This window comes from Taeniopygia guttata, chromosome 6 (assembly GCF_048771995.1).
Source record: "Taeniopygia guttata chromosome 6, bTaeGut7.mat, whole genome shotgun sequence".
Classification (NCBI taxonomy): domain Eukaryota; kingdom Metazoa; phylum Chordata; class Aves; order Passeriformes; family Estrildidae; genus Taeniopygia; species Taeniopygia guttata.
Window position 1 is genome coordinate 26,549,849 of NC_133031.1, and position 17,319 is coordinate 26,567,167.

At 40.2% G+C, this 17,319-nt stretch overlaps 1 protein-coding gene across 3 annotated transcripts in view; it reads right to left on the bottom strand.

Moving 5' to 3' along the window:
• Positions 1-17,319, bottom strand: part of LOC100226716 (VPS10 domain-containing receptor SorCS1) — a 258,047-nt gene that overhangs the window by 173,702 nt on the left and 67,026 nt on the right. For all 3 annotated transcript variants that reach the window (XM_030276370.4, XM_041717188.2, XM_030276368.4), the window contains exon 2: positions 1,868-1,935. In XM_030276370.4, the coding sequence (XP_030132230.4) occupies positions 1,868-1,935 (68 nt within the window). The remainder of the gene's footprint in view (positions 1-1,867; positions 1,936-17,319) is intronic.

The following is a 17,319-nucleotide window of genomic DNA, read 5'->3' on the forward strand; positions in this document are numbered from 1 at the left end:
TTTCATAAAATACTCAGATTTTTACTTTTTATCAGACAACTTTTGGTACTAGAATTCCAAACAAGATGAAACACTCATGCTATTTTTATGTTGCTAATCACATTCTGAGATTAGGTCTGAGGTCAGGAAAAGTGTCCTGCACTCAGTCTAGGACTGCAACACTGCTGGGGTCCCAGCTACCTGTGACATCCTCCAGTGACATCCACACAGCCCCTCCCTTCTTAATCAGGGCAACATTTTATGCCATTGTGGAATGCTCCACGGAAACCTGAAACAGAAAAGAGCATAAGGCCACCAGCACAATTTTGTGCTGCATTCATACATCTCATCAGGAACTGTGCTCTCCACTCTGATGTGGCTGTCCTAGTTTCAGTCAAAAAATAGTACCTCAACACAATCCTGCATCACATAAGCAGATCAGCACTGTCAGCAGTGGGGAAGGAGGTGCCTATGCATGCTGAAATGCCATAACTTCTGCACTGACTGACAAAGGAGAGAGGAGTACTTCTCATGGTGAAATGACTTAGGGTATGCAGAGAAAATGAAAATATTTTTCGTATTTATGAATATTATTTTTCACAGAAACAAAACAATCTAGCACAAACTCCCTGTAAAAAAACATTGCTAAAGCCACAGTCCTGAATGATCCTTTAGGTGTGCACACACCATAGTGAAGACAAAGGAACAGAAAGTCATGGAAGCAAGGTTTATGAATTGAAAAGACTGATTGACCCCCATAACGGTATGAAAAAAACCCACAAAATACTAATACTTTTGAGCATTCCTGTTACTGCTCATTATAATTTCTAGAAGTTGTCTTTCTTTAGGTTTTAGTCTGTTTGGTTTTATTTTTTCAGGCCAGTGGATGAAGCAACTGAGTTCAGAATGTATTTCATGCCACTTCCCTCCTCCTTTCAATTAAAAGCCACTCAGCTCCTGAACAAAAAGTTTCTTTGTTCCACTTTTGACCCAAAATTCTCCCTTACAAAAAAAAAAAAAAACAAACCCTTTCCTATGTAAGTTTATTAAAACAAGTTCATTCTAACAAGAGGTTTTAGTTTTAAATACCCAAAGTTTTCTTATCCTGCCAGCAGCCTATCCACCTTCATCAGTGACCTGCATACAAGACTCCCAAGCATCCCACCAAAGTTTCACAGATGAGTCTATGAGAAAACCACCCTTTCAGCTCATGGAAGCAGTACTAGAGACAGGTGAAAGAGGAAACAGCTCTTTTATTTTTATTTTTCAGGGAAATAAAACCAGGCACCCTCTGCTCACACTGAGTGCAAAGGACTGCCTTAAGAAATTGTTCGTGGCCCAGCTCTTCCCCTTGGTCACATATAGTGCATGGTATGCTTTTAAATCATTAAAGTATCAAAACATTCCCTATAAATTGGTCCAGCAGTGAAGTTCACTCAAGTGGAAATCAATTATATAGTACTAATCCCATCAGTTCTAATCAACAGATGTTGAAAACTCACTCATAGGTATTCCCCCAGCCTCAGCAACACTGGCTTTTCATAACGATCACTTGGGCAGACCAGCCATGAGATGCATCATTATAAACAAGGACTTTGGGCTGTTCAGTGCTCTCCAAAGTAAACCAATTGGTTGATTTCAGTCTGAATAATATGGGAAAGGTAATATCAAAAGACAGCATATCTGAGAAGTACCTTATCTGGCTGAAACAAGACAATGAGACTTCAGCCTTTTTGTCCTTGAGTATGAAAGGACAGGAGTGAGAGAAGGTTTAGCTAGAAACCTTCCAGCACTTTTAAAGAAATCCAATTAAATTCAATAAAAGAATTGTATAAGGCTTTTCCTATTTATGTAAGGTGGTAATTATTAACTCTATTTATCTCCATACCTCCAAAGAGAGCTCTCTGTGATGCTTCCCAGGTTGTAGTCATAGAGCTTTGTCAGAATTAGAATCACCTAAAGGCAAAAGAAGAAATCATGGTTAGTCTCAAACAATTACAATCTCACAGAAGTGAAATGACCCTGGGGAGGGCTTAGGATTCCTTTAATGGGTGCTTAACATAATTGAATGAATTGTTAAAAGTGATTGCCTAAACTGACATGGAAAGAATTTGTAGAGATAGATGTTAAGCCTTTTTTTGGGCCTTTTTTTGTTCAGTTCCTCTGCATGACATCTCCAACAGGTTCTTCCCTTAACCCCAGGAGGCAGAGTGCAGTGGGAATGAGTTCAGATCTAGACAGAGTTTTGGGATACGAGATGAGATCTTGTATGCAGTAGAAATAGGGACTATTTTCTGCTCTGTTTCACAGACACTGAAGCTGCTGATCCTTTTCATAGCTGTGGTGCACAGATAACCCACTGGCCTGTCTCCAGTCAAACACTTTCTGGTTGCAGCAGATGATTTGACACGAGCAAATGATCACCAGTGGACTGGCTGGACATCAGGAAAAATCTCAATAAGGGTAATAGTTCAACACCTGGACAGACTACCCAGAACATCTGTAAAGCCTCCATCCCTGGAGTTTTTTAACACCTGGCTAGGCAAAGTCATGGCTGACCTGATCTAAAGCTGATGATAACACTGCTTTGAAAAAGAGGTTGAACTGTGGACCTTCAAATATCTCTAACAACCGATGTTTCTATAACTTCACTGAAAAGCTTTAGGTTTAGCCAGAATGGAAGTGTTTCCAAGTTTATGACTTTTATTAGCTCTTTTGAAAAAGAGCTTTCCTTCCCTCCAAAGCAGGCACTTCTAGAATAAAATTATCTTACCAGGGTGAGGAAAGCAATTTTAGCAAAAAGAATTTGCAGCAAAAAATTTCAGCCTGCTCTTTTGTTAGTGTCTTTAAAAACTTATTTCTGACTTTCAAGATGATGGGCTTCTTTAACAAGATCTACATTTGGGACAAACTACCAGACCATTATTATTGCTACTAATTTATTTTGCATGTCTGCCTGCCAACTCACCGTATATCTTATCCTCCTCCCTATCCCATTAAAACCACAGTAATTTAGAGACCCAACTCTTATCTGACAAAACCTCTGATCTATACACCTCTTATTTTCAGCCTGGATTCCTAAGAAATGAGGCTCACAGACACACAGTCCCCCGGGTCCCTTGATAAAGTTGTTAACTTCAACCAATCTGGCTGAGCAGCAAAGGGCTGTAGGAAGTTCAGTGCCCATCAGCCCAATGCCAGCTGGCACCAGCATGGCACAGAATTGCCACATGGGGAGGAACAGACCTCACCACTCTCCAAAGCCAAAAGCCCATCTACCTCCTCCACACCCTGAAACAGCCACAATGAGAATTATCTCCTTCCAATACAGTCAGCACATGAGACAGCAGAAAGAGCAGTACAGGGGGCAGAGAGCACACCTCTGACATCTCCTCCTACAGCACAACTCCAAAATCACTGCCAGCGTGGAGAAAGGCTGCCCAAAGCATCTCCTATCTGCATGAACACAAGTCATGTGCAGCTCATGGGGAAACACACAGCAGCCACAATTCCCCTCTGCTCCCCAGGGCACCCTGACATGAACATCCCCTCGGCTCCCCAAAACCCCAGTGCTGGCAGGGAGGAGCTCCCCTCTCTCCTGGCAGGTCCCTCTTTGAAGAGGGAGCCAAGGTGAGAAGCCTCAGCCAAGGCAGAAGCCAGAGCTGGGGTGGGCACATATTCTCTCCCAGGGCTAAAGGCAATCAGGGCTTTGTAAATCCTGTATTTCCATCTGCACCCTCCCAGGAATGCTTATCAGTGACAGCAGGGCAGCTGGCAGCTCCAGATCCGGAGCTGTGTCACTGCCACCCCTCACAGCACCCTCTGGACAGGTCAGCAAATCCCCTACTTAGCAAGCAAATAAAAAGCAAGGGAGGAGACCAAAGAAAGGGGATGGGATATGCACATAAAACCTTTCTGAATACCAACCCAATGAAAGCTAGCTGTGAACTCCACTCCTGTGTGGAGATATGATGTGGGAGCTGCACACAGCTTCAGCTTCGAGCCTCCCTGGGACCTGCAAAGCAGCTGCACAGTTCCTTCTATCTCCTTCCAAGTCCTGTTTTCTCCTCTTGTCCCTCTCCTGCTCTGCTTGCCAGAGGTACCAGAGACATAAATGACTAATGAATGTTTCCCCCAATTAATATTTTGACATCTGGTAGTTTTAGAAACAGACCTGAAGAGAGCAGGCATAGAAATTGGGAAGAATATACAGGAAAAGCAGTGTGATATTTTTTTTTTTTTAAAATCCCTGTTCCTTGCCACTGCCTGATGTACTCTTGGGGAAGATCATACAAGAAACTGTAAAATCCCAGAATTAGAATCAGGCTAATTTTATGGAATACTAAGATCAGGAGTGTGTAACTACTGGTGCTAAATAGACTGATAATTATTTTTCATAAAATACTCAGATTTTTACTTTTTCCCAAGTGAGGAAAATTTACAAATCTTAAAAGAGCCATGAAAGAAGACTCCATTGAGAATTTTAATCACACAATTTGAGTGGAGAAAAATTGTAATTGACATCCCAAAAAGAATATGAAATTACCAAAAACATTAAAAGTGCCAGTAGAAGAAATCAAAATATTTCACCTCCAGAGGGTTGGAATGTCTCTTCTGTTCCTTTTTCTTCCTCGATAAATTTCAGTAAAACCCATACAATCTTAAAGTTCTGTAGTTGCCTTGGAACTGATGGGGGAAGAAAGCCAGCTGCATTCCATCACACTTTTTGATATAGCTCTAACAATCCTTCTGCAGAGGCATCCCTTGACCCATCCCAACATGCATGTCAGTCACTGACTAGCTACATCAAGAACCTTAAGCAATATTGCTATATCCTGACTTCCTAGTAAATTTAGGAAAAAATCTTAGTATTTAACATTCCCAAGATTTGTATTTAACACCACGCTGTGGCAGACACATGCACCAAGTTCTGGATTAACAGCCTAGATATCTCCAGGTGCAGGAACTATTGTCCTTGAAGAGGTACACCACTTCAACAACATATAAGAGCTTTTTCTATTAGAAGCTTTTTAATTTTTGAGAATCTGTATCAGCTTCCAAATATATTTAAGATTATCCATGGTTTCAGTAGTCTCCTGTCATTTACTATGGTTCAAATACCAGCAATAGATCTGCTCAAACATATATGTGTAAAACAAACAAATCACTGGGCAGAAAATTAGTTATTTCTGCCCTAGAGGTCACTATTCTTCTTCTCCTTTTGTAATGATAGTTGAGCAACCTATGCAAGGCCATGATTTCAGATATATTTACTTTTTCAGAAATCATTTTTCTTCTTTACTGTTCTCATTTCTTTGTTATTTAGCCTGCAAAGGTTAGTTCATGTTTAAGATTGTTTCTTTTTTTCCCCCACACTCTGAGGCTGTCACTGTGTAGTCCTGAGGAACCTAATGAACAGAGACATGCATATTATGTTGTTCTAAATGTCAGAATAGGGGCTGTGAAGAAGCATAGTAATGAAATGAAAATAGCGTCTCGCCTTTTCTTCATTTTTTTGCTTTGTTTTTGCTTTCTGGGGCTGTGTGTTTTTCTCCCTTTTTTACCACTTACCAATCAATGCAAGCTAACAAGAGCAAGAAGAAAAAAACCAAGCAAACTAGAAATAGGATGAAAAGGAACTAAAAATCCAGTCTTATTCCAGCTCTGCTGTGAATACAGATAACCCTTCCTCTTGCACAGAAATACAAGGCTTCAGAAAGTCTGTTTTTCATTAGGATCAGCACTTGAAGTGGATTATTCTGCCATAGCAGGTGGGAAAGAGAAGGAGAAACAAACTTTATCACTTTTGCACTGACAGCTCAGAGAAAAAGATATCTTATCCTAGGTTTACCACATCCTAAAGTGAGTGCACCTACCAAGAGATAGAGCATTAAAACTGGGTTTAGTTATCAGAGAAAGTAAGGAACAGACACCTGGGAAGACAGACTGACAAAAGAGGTGCTTAAACCTGGCTCACCATCTCCCAAAGGAAATCAATTTCCAGTGGCTATTCTGGGAAAGACAAGACCTTGGACACGATCATGGTTTTCTTTAAACCATGAGAACATTTTCAAAAAATGTTCAAAAACCCCATATTTTGTTAATCAATCCTGACCTCTAACTGCTTTTTAAAACTTGAGATGTGAAGGACCATCTATAGGTTTCAAAACACAAGTCAGTGTCTGGAGAGAAGAGGCTGCTCTGTGCTACATCAGGCCCTAGGAGGGTCTTTGCTATCACAGGAGAAATTCTAGGGTAAACATGGCTAAATTGTCCCCAGACATACTTTGGCTTATGACCAAGTGATCCATGCTGTCTCACAGTACCCTCCCTTGCTCTTCTGACCCAGGTTTACAACTGGCTTAGATCTTTGTCTTGACCTTTATCTTAAATCTTTGCCTTTCAACTACTCTGTAAATACTTCTAGCAAGGTTCCCTCAGGATACGGGCCAGAGCTTGTTCTTTACCACAGCACAGGTTCCAAATGTAATTAAATGGTTTTCTCCTCTGGCAAAAAAAAAAAAAAAAAAATATTTCTCTCATCAAACAGTGCTGAACTAGCTGGCCAGGAAGGTAGTGGAAGTCTGCACTCTGCTACTGATCAGGTTCATAACTCACTGGGAAGGAAGAAACAGGCTGCACTCTGTGCCTCTGTAACTCATCTGGGGTCACCATGTGTGTCCTCAAAGCAAATCAGCCGCCACTGCCACCGAAAGCAGCACTGAGGAGCTCTCAGCACACAGGGTCAGGCAGCTGTAACACTCCTCAGTGGGAACCGACCACGGCAAATTTGTTCCTGGGAATGCAACACGTGTACTGTGTTAAAAGATGTCCATGCTCACTTAAAGCTCAGCTTAACTGGAACATGGACTACAACAATCACTGTGTTTGAGGTTTGATCACCATTATTAAAGACCCAACATGGTCTGTGATAATTCAACTCAAACTAATTTACACCAACAGAGCTCTTATCTTCAATACATTTTATCAGAGGTATTCCCATCATCATCCCTAGGTCCTCTCAGTGCTTTCCACCTTACACAGCACCACAGGGTCTAAATTCATAGTGAACACTTTCATGGGCTTTGTAGTGATAGAAATTCTTTAAACAGAACACCACCACCAAATTTCTAAAGGTGTTCACTGTAGCTTCTTGAACTCTGAATTTTACAATGTTATCTGCAGACTGAACTAACCCTGAGCCAGAAAGATGACCCCTACAGGGGCTTTGAATCCCGCAGGATTCAAATATTGATTTCAAATCACAACACACTTTGCTTATGAAGGCAAAACCAGAACTGAACCTCTTTAGTGTTTTCAGACTTTCATGCTTTACATGTATTTTTGCAGACATTTCAGTCAAGGCTGCAGCTGTCCTGGGATAATCTACATCACTAAAAAACATGTACTTATTAATCTACTTTCCTGACTTGCACACCATCAGCTCTCAGCATGAGTTGTGCATAGACTGCTCATCAACATTTTTTAAATCATTTGGACATGGTATATTTGATAAAATATTTCTCATACTTGACTGATAACCACTTACAGCAGCTTTCTGAATCAGTTTCTTGTGAGGACTACTGATGTGGTGATCAGGCATCTCCTTTTGACTGCTAAAATCCCAGGAGAAAAAAAAAAAAAGAAGGTTCCTGTACCCCACCACCCTCGCAACACAATGAAAACCTTCAGGGCACTATTCTGTCCTGACTCCTTATCCACAACCATGGATTTTAACATTTCAAGCTGCTACCTTCAATGCCTTGACAGCATATTTATTTCCACCATAAGAGAGCTAAGCTGGGTCTTCAGGAACTCCACCTTTGGCTCTGTACCAGAACTAGTAACATAGCAGAAAGCATCTACTTTCAGCCATGTGCCAGCTCCACACTCTGCACTACGAGCTGATCCTCAGGATGTGCCACGGCTCGAGGAAAGAGCAGCTGCCACAGTCTTCTTCTCCTGCGGTGCTTTCCACTCATGCAAGGAGCATGCAACACATGCAGAGCTGCTGCAACTCAACACACCCCATCCGCAGCTTGGCTGCTCTGCTGCTACCAGCTGAAAAGGTTTAGTCACAGGCACTGCCTCACACAGACAGGCAGCCTGCAGTGTGACAAATGTTTAATGTAACATTTTACATACAGCTATGTAAAATATGGTAGCTCGATTTATTGGTGTAACTATATTTGCACGACTCTCTGATGAAACAGTCACGCTGCCTTCTAATTGGGGAGAGAGAAACAAATACCCAGGCACAATCAAGACAGTTTAAGTACACCTCAATGTGCAGTGATCCATGAATCCCTTATTAAACTCTAGAGATCCCTTCCATCGCCTACTTAACAGGAACACAAGTCAATAACAAAGAAGCACTAAATTAAGTTTTCACGAGCGTGCTGGTCTCCTATAATTGAGCAGGAAACTAAAGGACTTGAAGCTTTTCTATGCATTATGAGTCAATAAACCATCATTCTCAGGCTGGCATGTTTGAGAGTTTGCACTTTCAAAAACTGGAAATAATTGGGCACCTATCTGTTCCCTTCATCTCTACTTTCCCAGTTTCACCCAGAACCCTGGGACTGTAAATAACGCAACCAGAACACAGGAATATTCTCAATGAACTCTTTGGTGAGACAGCTATGCGAAGAAATGTTTCCAAATAAATTCACAAATTAGCCTGAATAATTCACTGAGAATTTTACAGGCTGCTCATGAATTAAAAAAAAAAAAAAAAAAAAAAAAAAAAAAATTTCAGAGAACTGATTATTTGGAGAAAATTACTTATACCAATCTTGTTCTTCATAAGATTTTTAGCAATTTTATACCAGCCAGTGGTATCAAGGATTCTACCAAGCACTCAAGTAGTAAGAACTATGGAGTCATGAAGACTTCTGTGATTTGCTTTCCACATGGACTGCAGATCAACAGGGGTGCAATGACAGAGGAGGACAACCACAGAGTTATACAGCTAAACTACCAAATCTCCATTTCATCAATCTCTGTTACAAAGAACCCATAAGGTAAAATGCATTCATTTTTCTACAGCCGTCAATGAACAGAAAAAAGGCCTGATATTGCCCACTATCCCACCTGTGGCACCAGAGATAGAGGTTTAGAGGGAAAGCATTAAAAATTGCCCATGTAGAGGGTGGCTCTTCCCTTTAATAACTTCCATAAATCAGCAGATTAAACTCTTCCTAATTCAAAAACTATTGTGACTATTGTGCCTAATAATAAAAGGATCAGAGAGAGCAATCAAGGATGATCAAAGATGTGGAATGACCTTTTTTAGTGAGAAATTACTCCAACTATCAATCCAAGAGACAAAGGAGATATGAAAGACATCTGTAAAGTCACAAGTGTACTGAATTTATTATTCACTACTTTTCAGCATATAGGACCAAGCAAACCTGGGAGGTTATAAATATTACGTATATATAAGTAGGGGAGTTCCTTCCCACTGCATTTTGTGGATACCAGAAATTTACTATAAGCTCAAGGGGAAACAGAAATTCAGGGGAAAAATGTGCATTGAGGTCAAATAATGAAACTATATGTAGCAATATTTGTGCAAGTTTTCCCAAGTATACAATTTTAGCCACATTTAAAGAGAGAATATGGCCAATTCCTTTGTTCTTATAGCTGTCATAGGTAGCTTTAGGACTCATGAACTTGTATAAATTTGTCATAGTCCTTCCTATTTTTGGCATCTATAAAAATCACCTGTAGGCCAGAAATTCAATGTTTGCCAAATACAGATACCAGTATTTCCTTTCTTAACTTGTATAATTCAATCAGTAGAGCAAGATGTATGGCAGTTTCTATTACACTAAGCTTACAGAGGTCCCTGGCATGGTGACAACTTTTAGAATAGACAGCAACAGAAATTATTATAAAGAGAGGCTAAATGCAGCATCTTTCTCCCTCAAACCTTTTAAAGATAGCCCCAGTCTTCATGCTTGTCAACAGGATGAAACAGAAATTTGTTACAGTCTGAAAAGTATTTAAAATGCTACCACCACCAAAGCCAAGAGAAGGAGACTGTAGTAACTAAAGCCCAAAGGTCAAGACACTGAGTTACTGCTTTTCCTGGCTTTGAAAAGGACCCAAACCTAGGCCTATCACATTCCAGAAAAACACCTTGGCCACTGACATGCTGATTAACTTATAGAGTAGACTTAATTCCCTGCTCTGAGTCCTTTTTTTCCCACACTGAAATCCCTTTTCACTAATTCCTCTTTCATTCAATAAGAATCTGCTTCATGGAAATATTTCTGAGCAGTTCCAAACATGATTAACTAAACCAAAGAACCAAACACAAACTCAATAAATTAAAAGGAGCAAAAGGAAAATCTAGCGAGTAAATTACTGTAGGAAAAAAACCCAGAGATACTCAGGTTTCTAAGAAAATGTAACAACCAAATTTCTTCCAGTGGCAGAATCAGGCAGGAAAGATGGGAAGGAGAACAAAAACAATGGAATAGACATCCTGTCATCTTGAAAAGTTTTAATACAAAGGCAAATAATTATGAAAGAGACAGGTTTCATTTCAGAAAACAAAAGCGGGTATAGAGAGAATCGATTACACACTATAATTGCATTGATGCTTAAAAGCCATTAGCATGAGAGCTCTGTGCATGTTTCAAGAGGGAAATACAGTCTTCTGTTTATTCATTTCACCAAATACCCACATAGGCCTTTACGGGATTATTTCAGAATTAAGACCAGAGGAGGGAAAAGCCCTAAACTACTTGGAAAGAAAATTCATTATATTCACTGGCAGTCAGCAGCTTGTGCTTAAACATGCAGTCACTGGCAGTGATTTGGATGGGACACCCAGAAAGGGTGGAAGGGTCAAGTGGAGAAAAGCACTTTGCTGTTCTGTGCCTGGCCTGCTCCTGGCTTGCTACTGAAACACTCAGAAACATTCCAGAGGCTCTGGGCTTTGCCAAGGGACAAAGATTTCAAGTGCTGAGAAACCATTTCTGAAGGAAAGTAGGAAAGCCAGCAGATCTACAAGTAAAAACTTGCTTCTGAGGAGTTTCTCAGACACCTGATCTCTTGTGCAAAGTAGGACTTGCAGCATAGCAGCTAAAAGACATCAGCACATAACACTCAGAGAAAGAGGGAATATGCAAGAAAAGACTTATGAAAACGTGCCAGCCAGCCACCAGGATCCTACTTTGTAAGCTCTATTTATGGTGGTGCCTTTCTGGTTAAGACCCAGAAGTCCTAAAGGATTTAGAAATACCCACAAATTCCAATCACTCCGTTTTCCCCAAACCAGTAATCCAAGGCTCTACTTGAACATAATTCACCCAACTCTACCTGAAGAAAACATGAAGAGGAAATGTAGCCCAAAGGGCAACCAAGGTGAGAAAGGCTGAAGATATTCCTCCTTGGGAAAAGAACTATGTCCTGGGGAAAAGACTGGGGGTGGGAGATACACACAATCAAAAACCAGAGATTTATACTACACCCAGATTGTTTATTCTGGAGCTCACTACAGAATATAAAACTGAAAAATTAGCATGCAATGAATAATTTATTTAGCACTTTACTATTGTTTCAACAAATCACTTTCATGAAAGCAATGTGTATTCAAGTAATAAATCACTGCTTAGCACTCTGGCACAAGCAAAAGATAATACTTGACAGTATTATTGAGTGATGCTGCATGGCCACAAGGCAACTACAACAAAGATAAGGATGATATCCTTGAATAATAGACTGTCGCTCTCCTACTCCAGGGAAGAAATTGGATCTTTAAAGTAAAACTTTCATCCTGGGGCAGCAGAGGTAGTGAAACTTAAGACCATAAGGTGCCTTTTGCCTTTAGGTCCCTAAAGTGCCCTGAAAACATTAATTGATCACTCCTTTCAAGAGCTTTGTGATACAAGCTGGTTTTATTACAAACATCAAGCATGCACAGTTCAGGAGAATTTGTTGCAAGAGGCAGGGTGGGAACACTTATCCTGATGAGCCCCTTGGTCTTCAGTCTTGAAATAGTTCTTCCCTGTCCTCCAACAAAGGAAGAGGTGGCTTCACAAGGTCCTGACCTGCTCTGTTGAGTCACAACTTCCACCCTTGTCTAGCTCTAAAGGACATGAACCAAAGCTTCCTATTTCCCTTCTTGCAATCCTACTGGATTTTGCATCCACACAGATGGGAACATAGACATTTTGGACTGATCTTCAGTCAGTGACGAACACTGACTTGAAAGACACAAGGTATGTTTCCCAGAAACTGAGAAAACAAGCAAGTCTGGTGTAAACATTATTTTTATGCTGCACATTCTTTTGCTGCACTGTGTTGGGGACATCTATTCTTCCAAACACCTGTTCATCTAAAAACACTCACTGTGATTCCCTATGCATCTTTCACTAACAAATTATAATAAAATGCATCATTCCATTGACAAACTTGGTAGGTCTCATCTTAGGGCAACCCCATATTAATGGAGTTAAATTAGAAATTAATTTGGCTCAGGTCTGACATTTAGAAAGTGCCTTATGAGCTCTCTGTCTGCCAACACTAACCTGGTGACTTGTTACTCCTTAATAGTGATAAGAAGAGAAGATGAAAAATCGAGTCATTGTATTCTCAGCTTCTCCCAGATCAGCAGAAATCTCAGGGTGAAATTCAGCACAATACTTACTTTGTGTGTTAATCACATGAACAACACCACAAAGCAAGAATTTAGTGCGCTTGGTTTACCATGAACAAACAGGACAAACCACCAATTCAGCCTGGACTCACTGGTCCCCACAGGCCAGGAAATAGGAGGAATTGAGTAACTCGGGGCTTTCTAGTGTCTCTTTGCTCTAGAAAGAGACAGGGCAGAAGGTAAGGACAACTAACCGTAAATAACTGGATGTCTTTATGACTAAAAATTAGATCACTCCAAAACTCCAGAGGAGTGAGCCCAGTCTCAGAGACATTTCAACCATCACAGAGTACATTTTGTCATTTGACAAATTATAATATATGCCTGATTAGACAAGAAAATTCTTCCTGCATTCTTCCACCCACTCCAGCTGCAACAAAATATGCCATCAGCAGCTGTTTATATGAAGCTGGAAGGCATCTTGAGACCAATTATAAGGCAAAGGTCATATTTTCCAAGCTGTTTATAGACAGTAATTTGTAAAGCTGTAATGTCACATGTTGTCAATAATTCAAGGTGGGAAATTTAAACAGCTAATAGATCACCAATTCTTCACTTTTCCACCTTATTTCTTTTTCCCCAAGGAGCTGTTTAACCATGCTTCATCTGAGTGTATTCCATGAACCTCAGACTCAAGGGTTTCCATTAGTTTATGGAAAGAAACTTAGGATGGCAAGATGTGAGTAATCCCATAACAGGCACCCAGGGATCATAACAGACATAAAGTGCACATTTCAGACCTGGGATATAAATTGCTGTTAAAGGTCTATTCTCACTGGGGCTCTATATTCTGTAAAACAGATTGATGCTGTCAGAATGAAAACTGTTGTGTTTTAGCAAGGAGAAGATAATTTAGTCAAAACAACTTTTTAAATGGAGATATATACAAAGTAAGATTCCCCAGTTCTTTTGGGGGATAAAAACAAACAAAACAACCAGACACACAAAATCCTGTCATCAAAACATAAATTACAGGGTTGTTTTTTTTTTTTTCTTCACACTACTCCCATCCAATTTACAGCCACCAGTTAAAGATGAAACAGCTCCCATGGGTGTCATCAACTCTGACAGCAAGCCAGGGCAGGGCTAGCACAAGCATCAATATAACAACAGTGTAAGGGGCTTTCACCTTGGAAAGCTGCACCCATCTGTTGCTGCATTCCCACCTAGGATCCTCATGGAATTTTTTGTGGCAAAACAACACTTTGAGAAACTAGGAATGTCTACTGACCAGCAGCACTGATGCAAATTTCTTCAGGAAGATCACACAAACCTTCAAGCTGCATGTTCACATTCCCACAGAAAAACTAAAATTGTGGCTATCATGACAATGTCCCACAGAAGTTAATTATTCCATCTTGTAATCAGCTATACTATTTATAGCTAATAAGACAATGCATTTAGCAGCACTGTGGCCAAAATGGCAGTCCCCTCAAGCTTGGAAAGAAAAAAAAAAGCACAAGATTTTTCTTCTTTCAGAAAGTCGTTTATTGCTCTCTACATCTTTCCCTCCCCTTCAAACTTGAGTCTTATATTTCCTTTGCTATAGTTTTTAAGCCTCCTACTTATAAAGTAAAAAGAAAGGCTCATGTCTGTCTGCTGCAGAGGGTTCATCTTTTAAAAGTTAGGGGGCAGGGTGGAACAGTAACTTGCACCTCACATCTCCTCTTTCCCCTGGCACATATTTTATCAAGAAGCTACCTCAAAAGGAGGAGAAAGTCAAAGAATATTACAAGCCAACACACAAAAATCTTATTAACCCACTAAGATGTGTGACTAAGATCATATTATCTGAAGGATAAAAAAACCTAAGCTGCCTTCTGCCTATATCCTCAAGGCTTTGGCAGAACGCACAGGAAAGGCACATCCCAAGTGAACTTCATTCTTCCTCCTCCTCACTCACTGTCAAGTGAGATGTAGGAGGAGTTATTCTTATTTTTCTATATATAAACTACCTAAGTTCGGGATTTTCATGTGGTATTTTGGGAATGGAAAAGCCAAGTCACTTTCTGGCTTCCTCTCTCAGCACAGGGCACAACACAAAGGCCAAAAGGCTACTGGGTAGAAGCCCATTATTAAAACTGCAAGACCCAAACCACCAACCATTTTTTATAACATCTGACCAGTGCTATCATCCAGGTTCAACAGTGATGCTTAAAATCATCCTGGAGAAGCAAATGTTCTTTAGAATTCAGACACTGTAGGAAAACAGCACTGGTTTGTTCATTCCCTCTAGTGAGAGTATCTTTGATATCTTAAAAAATAACCCAAAACTCTCTTACATTAAACAAAAGTATACCAAAACATGGGAGCAAGGAGGATTTCTTTATCAGGTATCAACCCCAGAACTTACCCACACACACCCCAATCTCCCTGATGGTTTTTGCCATGCACCCCTTATTTAAGCCTGTTAAAAATGAAAAGCAATGTATTTACTGTCATTTTCAAAATTCCTATAACTTGAGAAAAATTTCCATTAGTGCCTGCCAATAAAAGTAACCATCCTGCCTGAAGTGTGTAGCACAGAAAAATGGCCCATTCCTCTCAACACACTGCAAAGAAACGTATTCTTTTATCAGCTGCATCAATGCAAAAGTGAAAGCTGGAGAAAACGTATTTTGAGCTCTTCTCAGAATTTCAGACTCAATAAAAACCTTTCATACTGAAAGCTTAGAGTTTCAGGATTTCTGAGTATTTTTCCACATCTTGTTAACATTACACAAATAGCATCCTACAGATACAGAAGTAGTGAATCCCAATCTCTATAGGCAAGAGTCATCCCTGAGAGTCTAACAAAGGATTCAAACACTTGAAGCTCTGGCAAGTCCCAGATAATCTGGGAGCATAGAGAGCATTGGCTTAGAAACTTAATTCCAGAAGCACTGAACCACTTGAATATTATATTTCCACTTTTAGGTACTCCTTTTCTTTAAAAAAACCCACTTCATTTCTGAGTGCAAACCTGCAGCAAAATAAGCTCTGACTTACACATTTCTGCTCTTTCAGCATTGCATTCCCAAATTTTAGTCGACTGATCTTTTCACTCAACCCTACTCAGCTTCCTCCAACAGCAAACCAATCTGCTCTTGCCCTTGATGAAGAAGGGTTTTAAAGACCTGAATTTTGCCCCAAAACTGGACATTGCTTCCATATCTCTCTCATCTGCATGCAATTACCCCCAAAACTCACTAGAGAAATAGCATGGATTCATTAGTTACAGCAGAGACTCCCCTTAAATTATTTCTAAAGGAAACTTTCAGCCCTGTCACCAGTTCACTGACCCATCCAAATTTATCAAGACAGCCATTTATCAAGACAGGTATGAAATGAAGCTTTATATACCATTCCCGTTGACTTATATTTTACATTTGACACATGTGCCTCCAAGGGAGCACATACCATTTTTCCCCCACCATCTCTTCTGCTTGCTCAACACCTGTCCTCAAGGAGAATGATATTTCTGTATTTCTGCCTTTGAGCCACACAAGCAACTGAATGAATAGGCCTTATGTAAGAAAAATATCCTCATAATTTCACCTACCACCTTTATGCTCAGCCGCTTGTTCCATTCAGATCAGCAAAGAAAGTAGATTATTAGCCTTTACCCTTGGCTTGCCATTAATCAAGTAGCTCAGTGTAACACCATAAGCACCACTAGCAGTTTATAGTCCCAAAAAAGATTAAAGAGGGAAGAAATAACCTGGTATGACTCAATGTGTTTCCACTGGAGCACCAAGTCATTTCAGTCAGTTGGGGAACACCATTCAGGAAAGAGAAGGCATTCTCAGGAATTCTTACAATGGGAATAGTGCACTCCAAGGACCAGCTCTTCAGCCAGGGGAAAGCAGAAGCACGTGAGGAATTATTGCTTCCAGCTTCCTTTAATGAAAGATTTGCCTCACTAGGAAACAAACACAGCTGGGAAAATCCAAACCAAAAATGATGTAAGCAAGGGTGGCAACTCTTGTCCCCCCCTGCACTAAGCTCAGGAGCCCTGAAAAAGAACTTTATAAGATGCAGTAAGCTCAGCTCTCCAAGGGCTCTGCCTTCTCTTTTTCTACTGCAGAGACAGTTTCATGCATACATTTGAAGGCCACCCCCCAAACTGAAACCAATTCTGTTAGTACAGAGCTCAGTAAAATTAAACCTGTTAGGAAAACTAATGAAAGCCACTTCCCAGTTTGAAAGGGACAACCCTAATGCTATTTGCACCACACTCACAAAAAACCACAAACCTGAGAGTGGAGAGTGACTGGGTCAGCAATGCTGCACGTTACCTGCACTGTGAAAAAGTCCCCTCAGTTTTATCACTGCTCTTGCAACATCTGCTGTACTAAAGATGTACCTGATGCTACAGGAGGGGTTATGTACAATTTTATGAAATAATAAAAACTTGCTTTCCCATTTTTGTTTAAAAAAATGGAAACTATTAAAAGAAAAGCATATACACCTTTCATCTGGAAAAAGTTTCATCCTTAGCTGTCATAATGATTTTTCTTCAACAGTGAAAATGTAATATCAAGACACAACATTATCAGACAGTGGCTTCTCTTTTCAATGGGATAAATTACAACTAGTGAGAAAAGATATCAGCTCTACAAATTTAGCTGCAACAACCAAAACCAAAATTCAGTTCTGAGTAATGAGCTTCCTATCACTTTAAAAGGTTT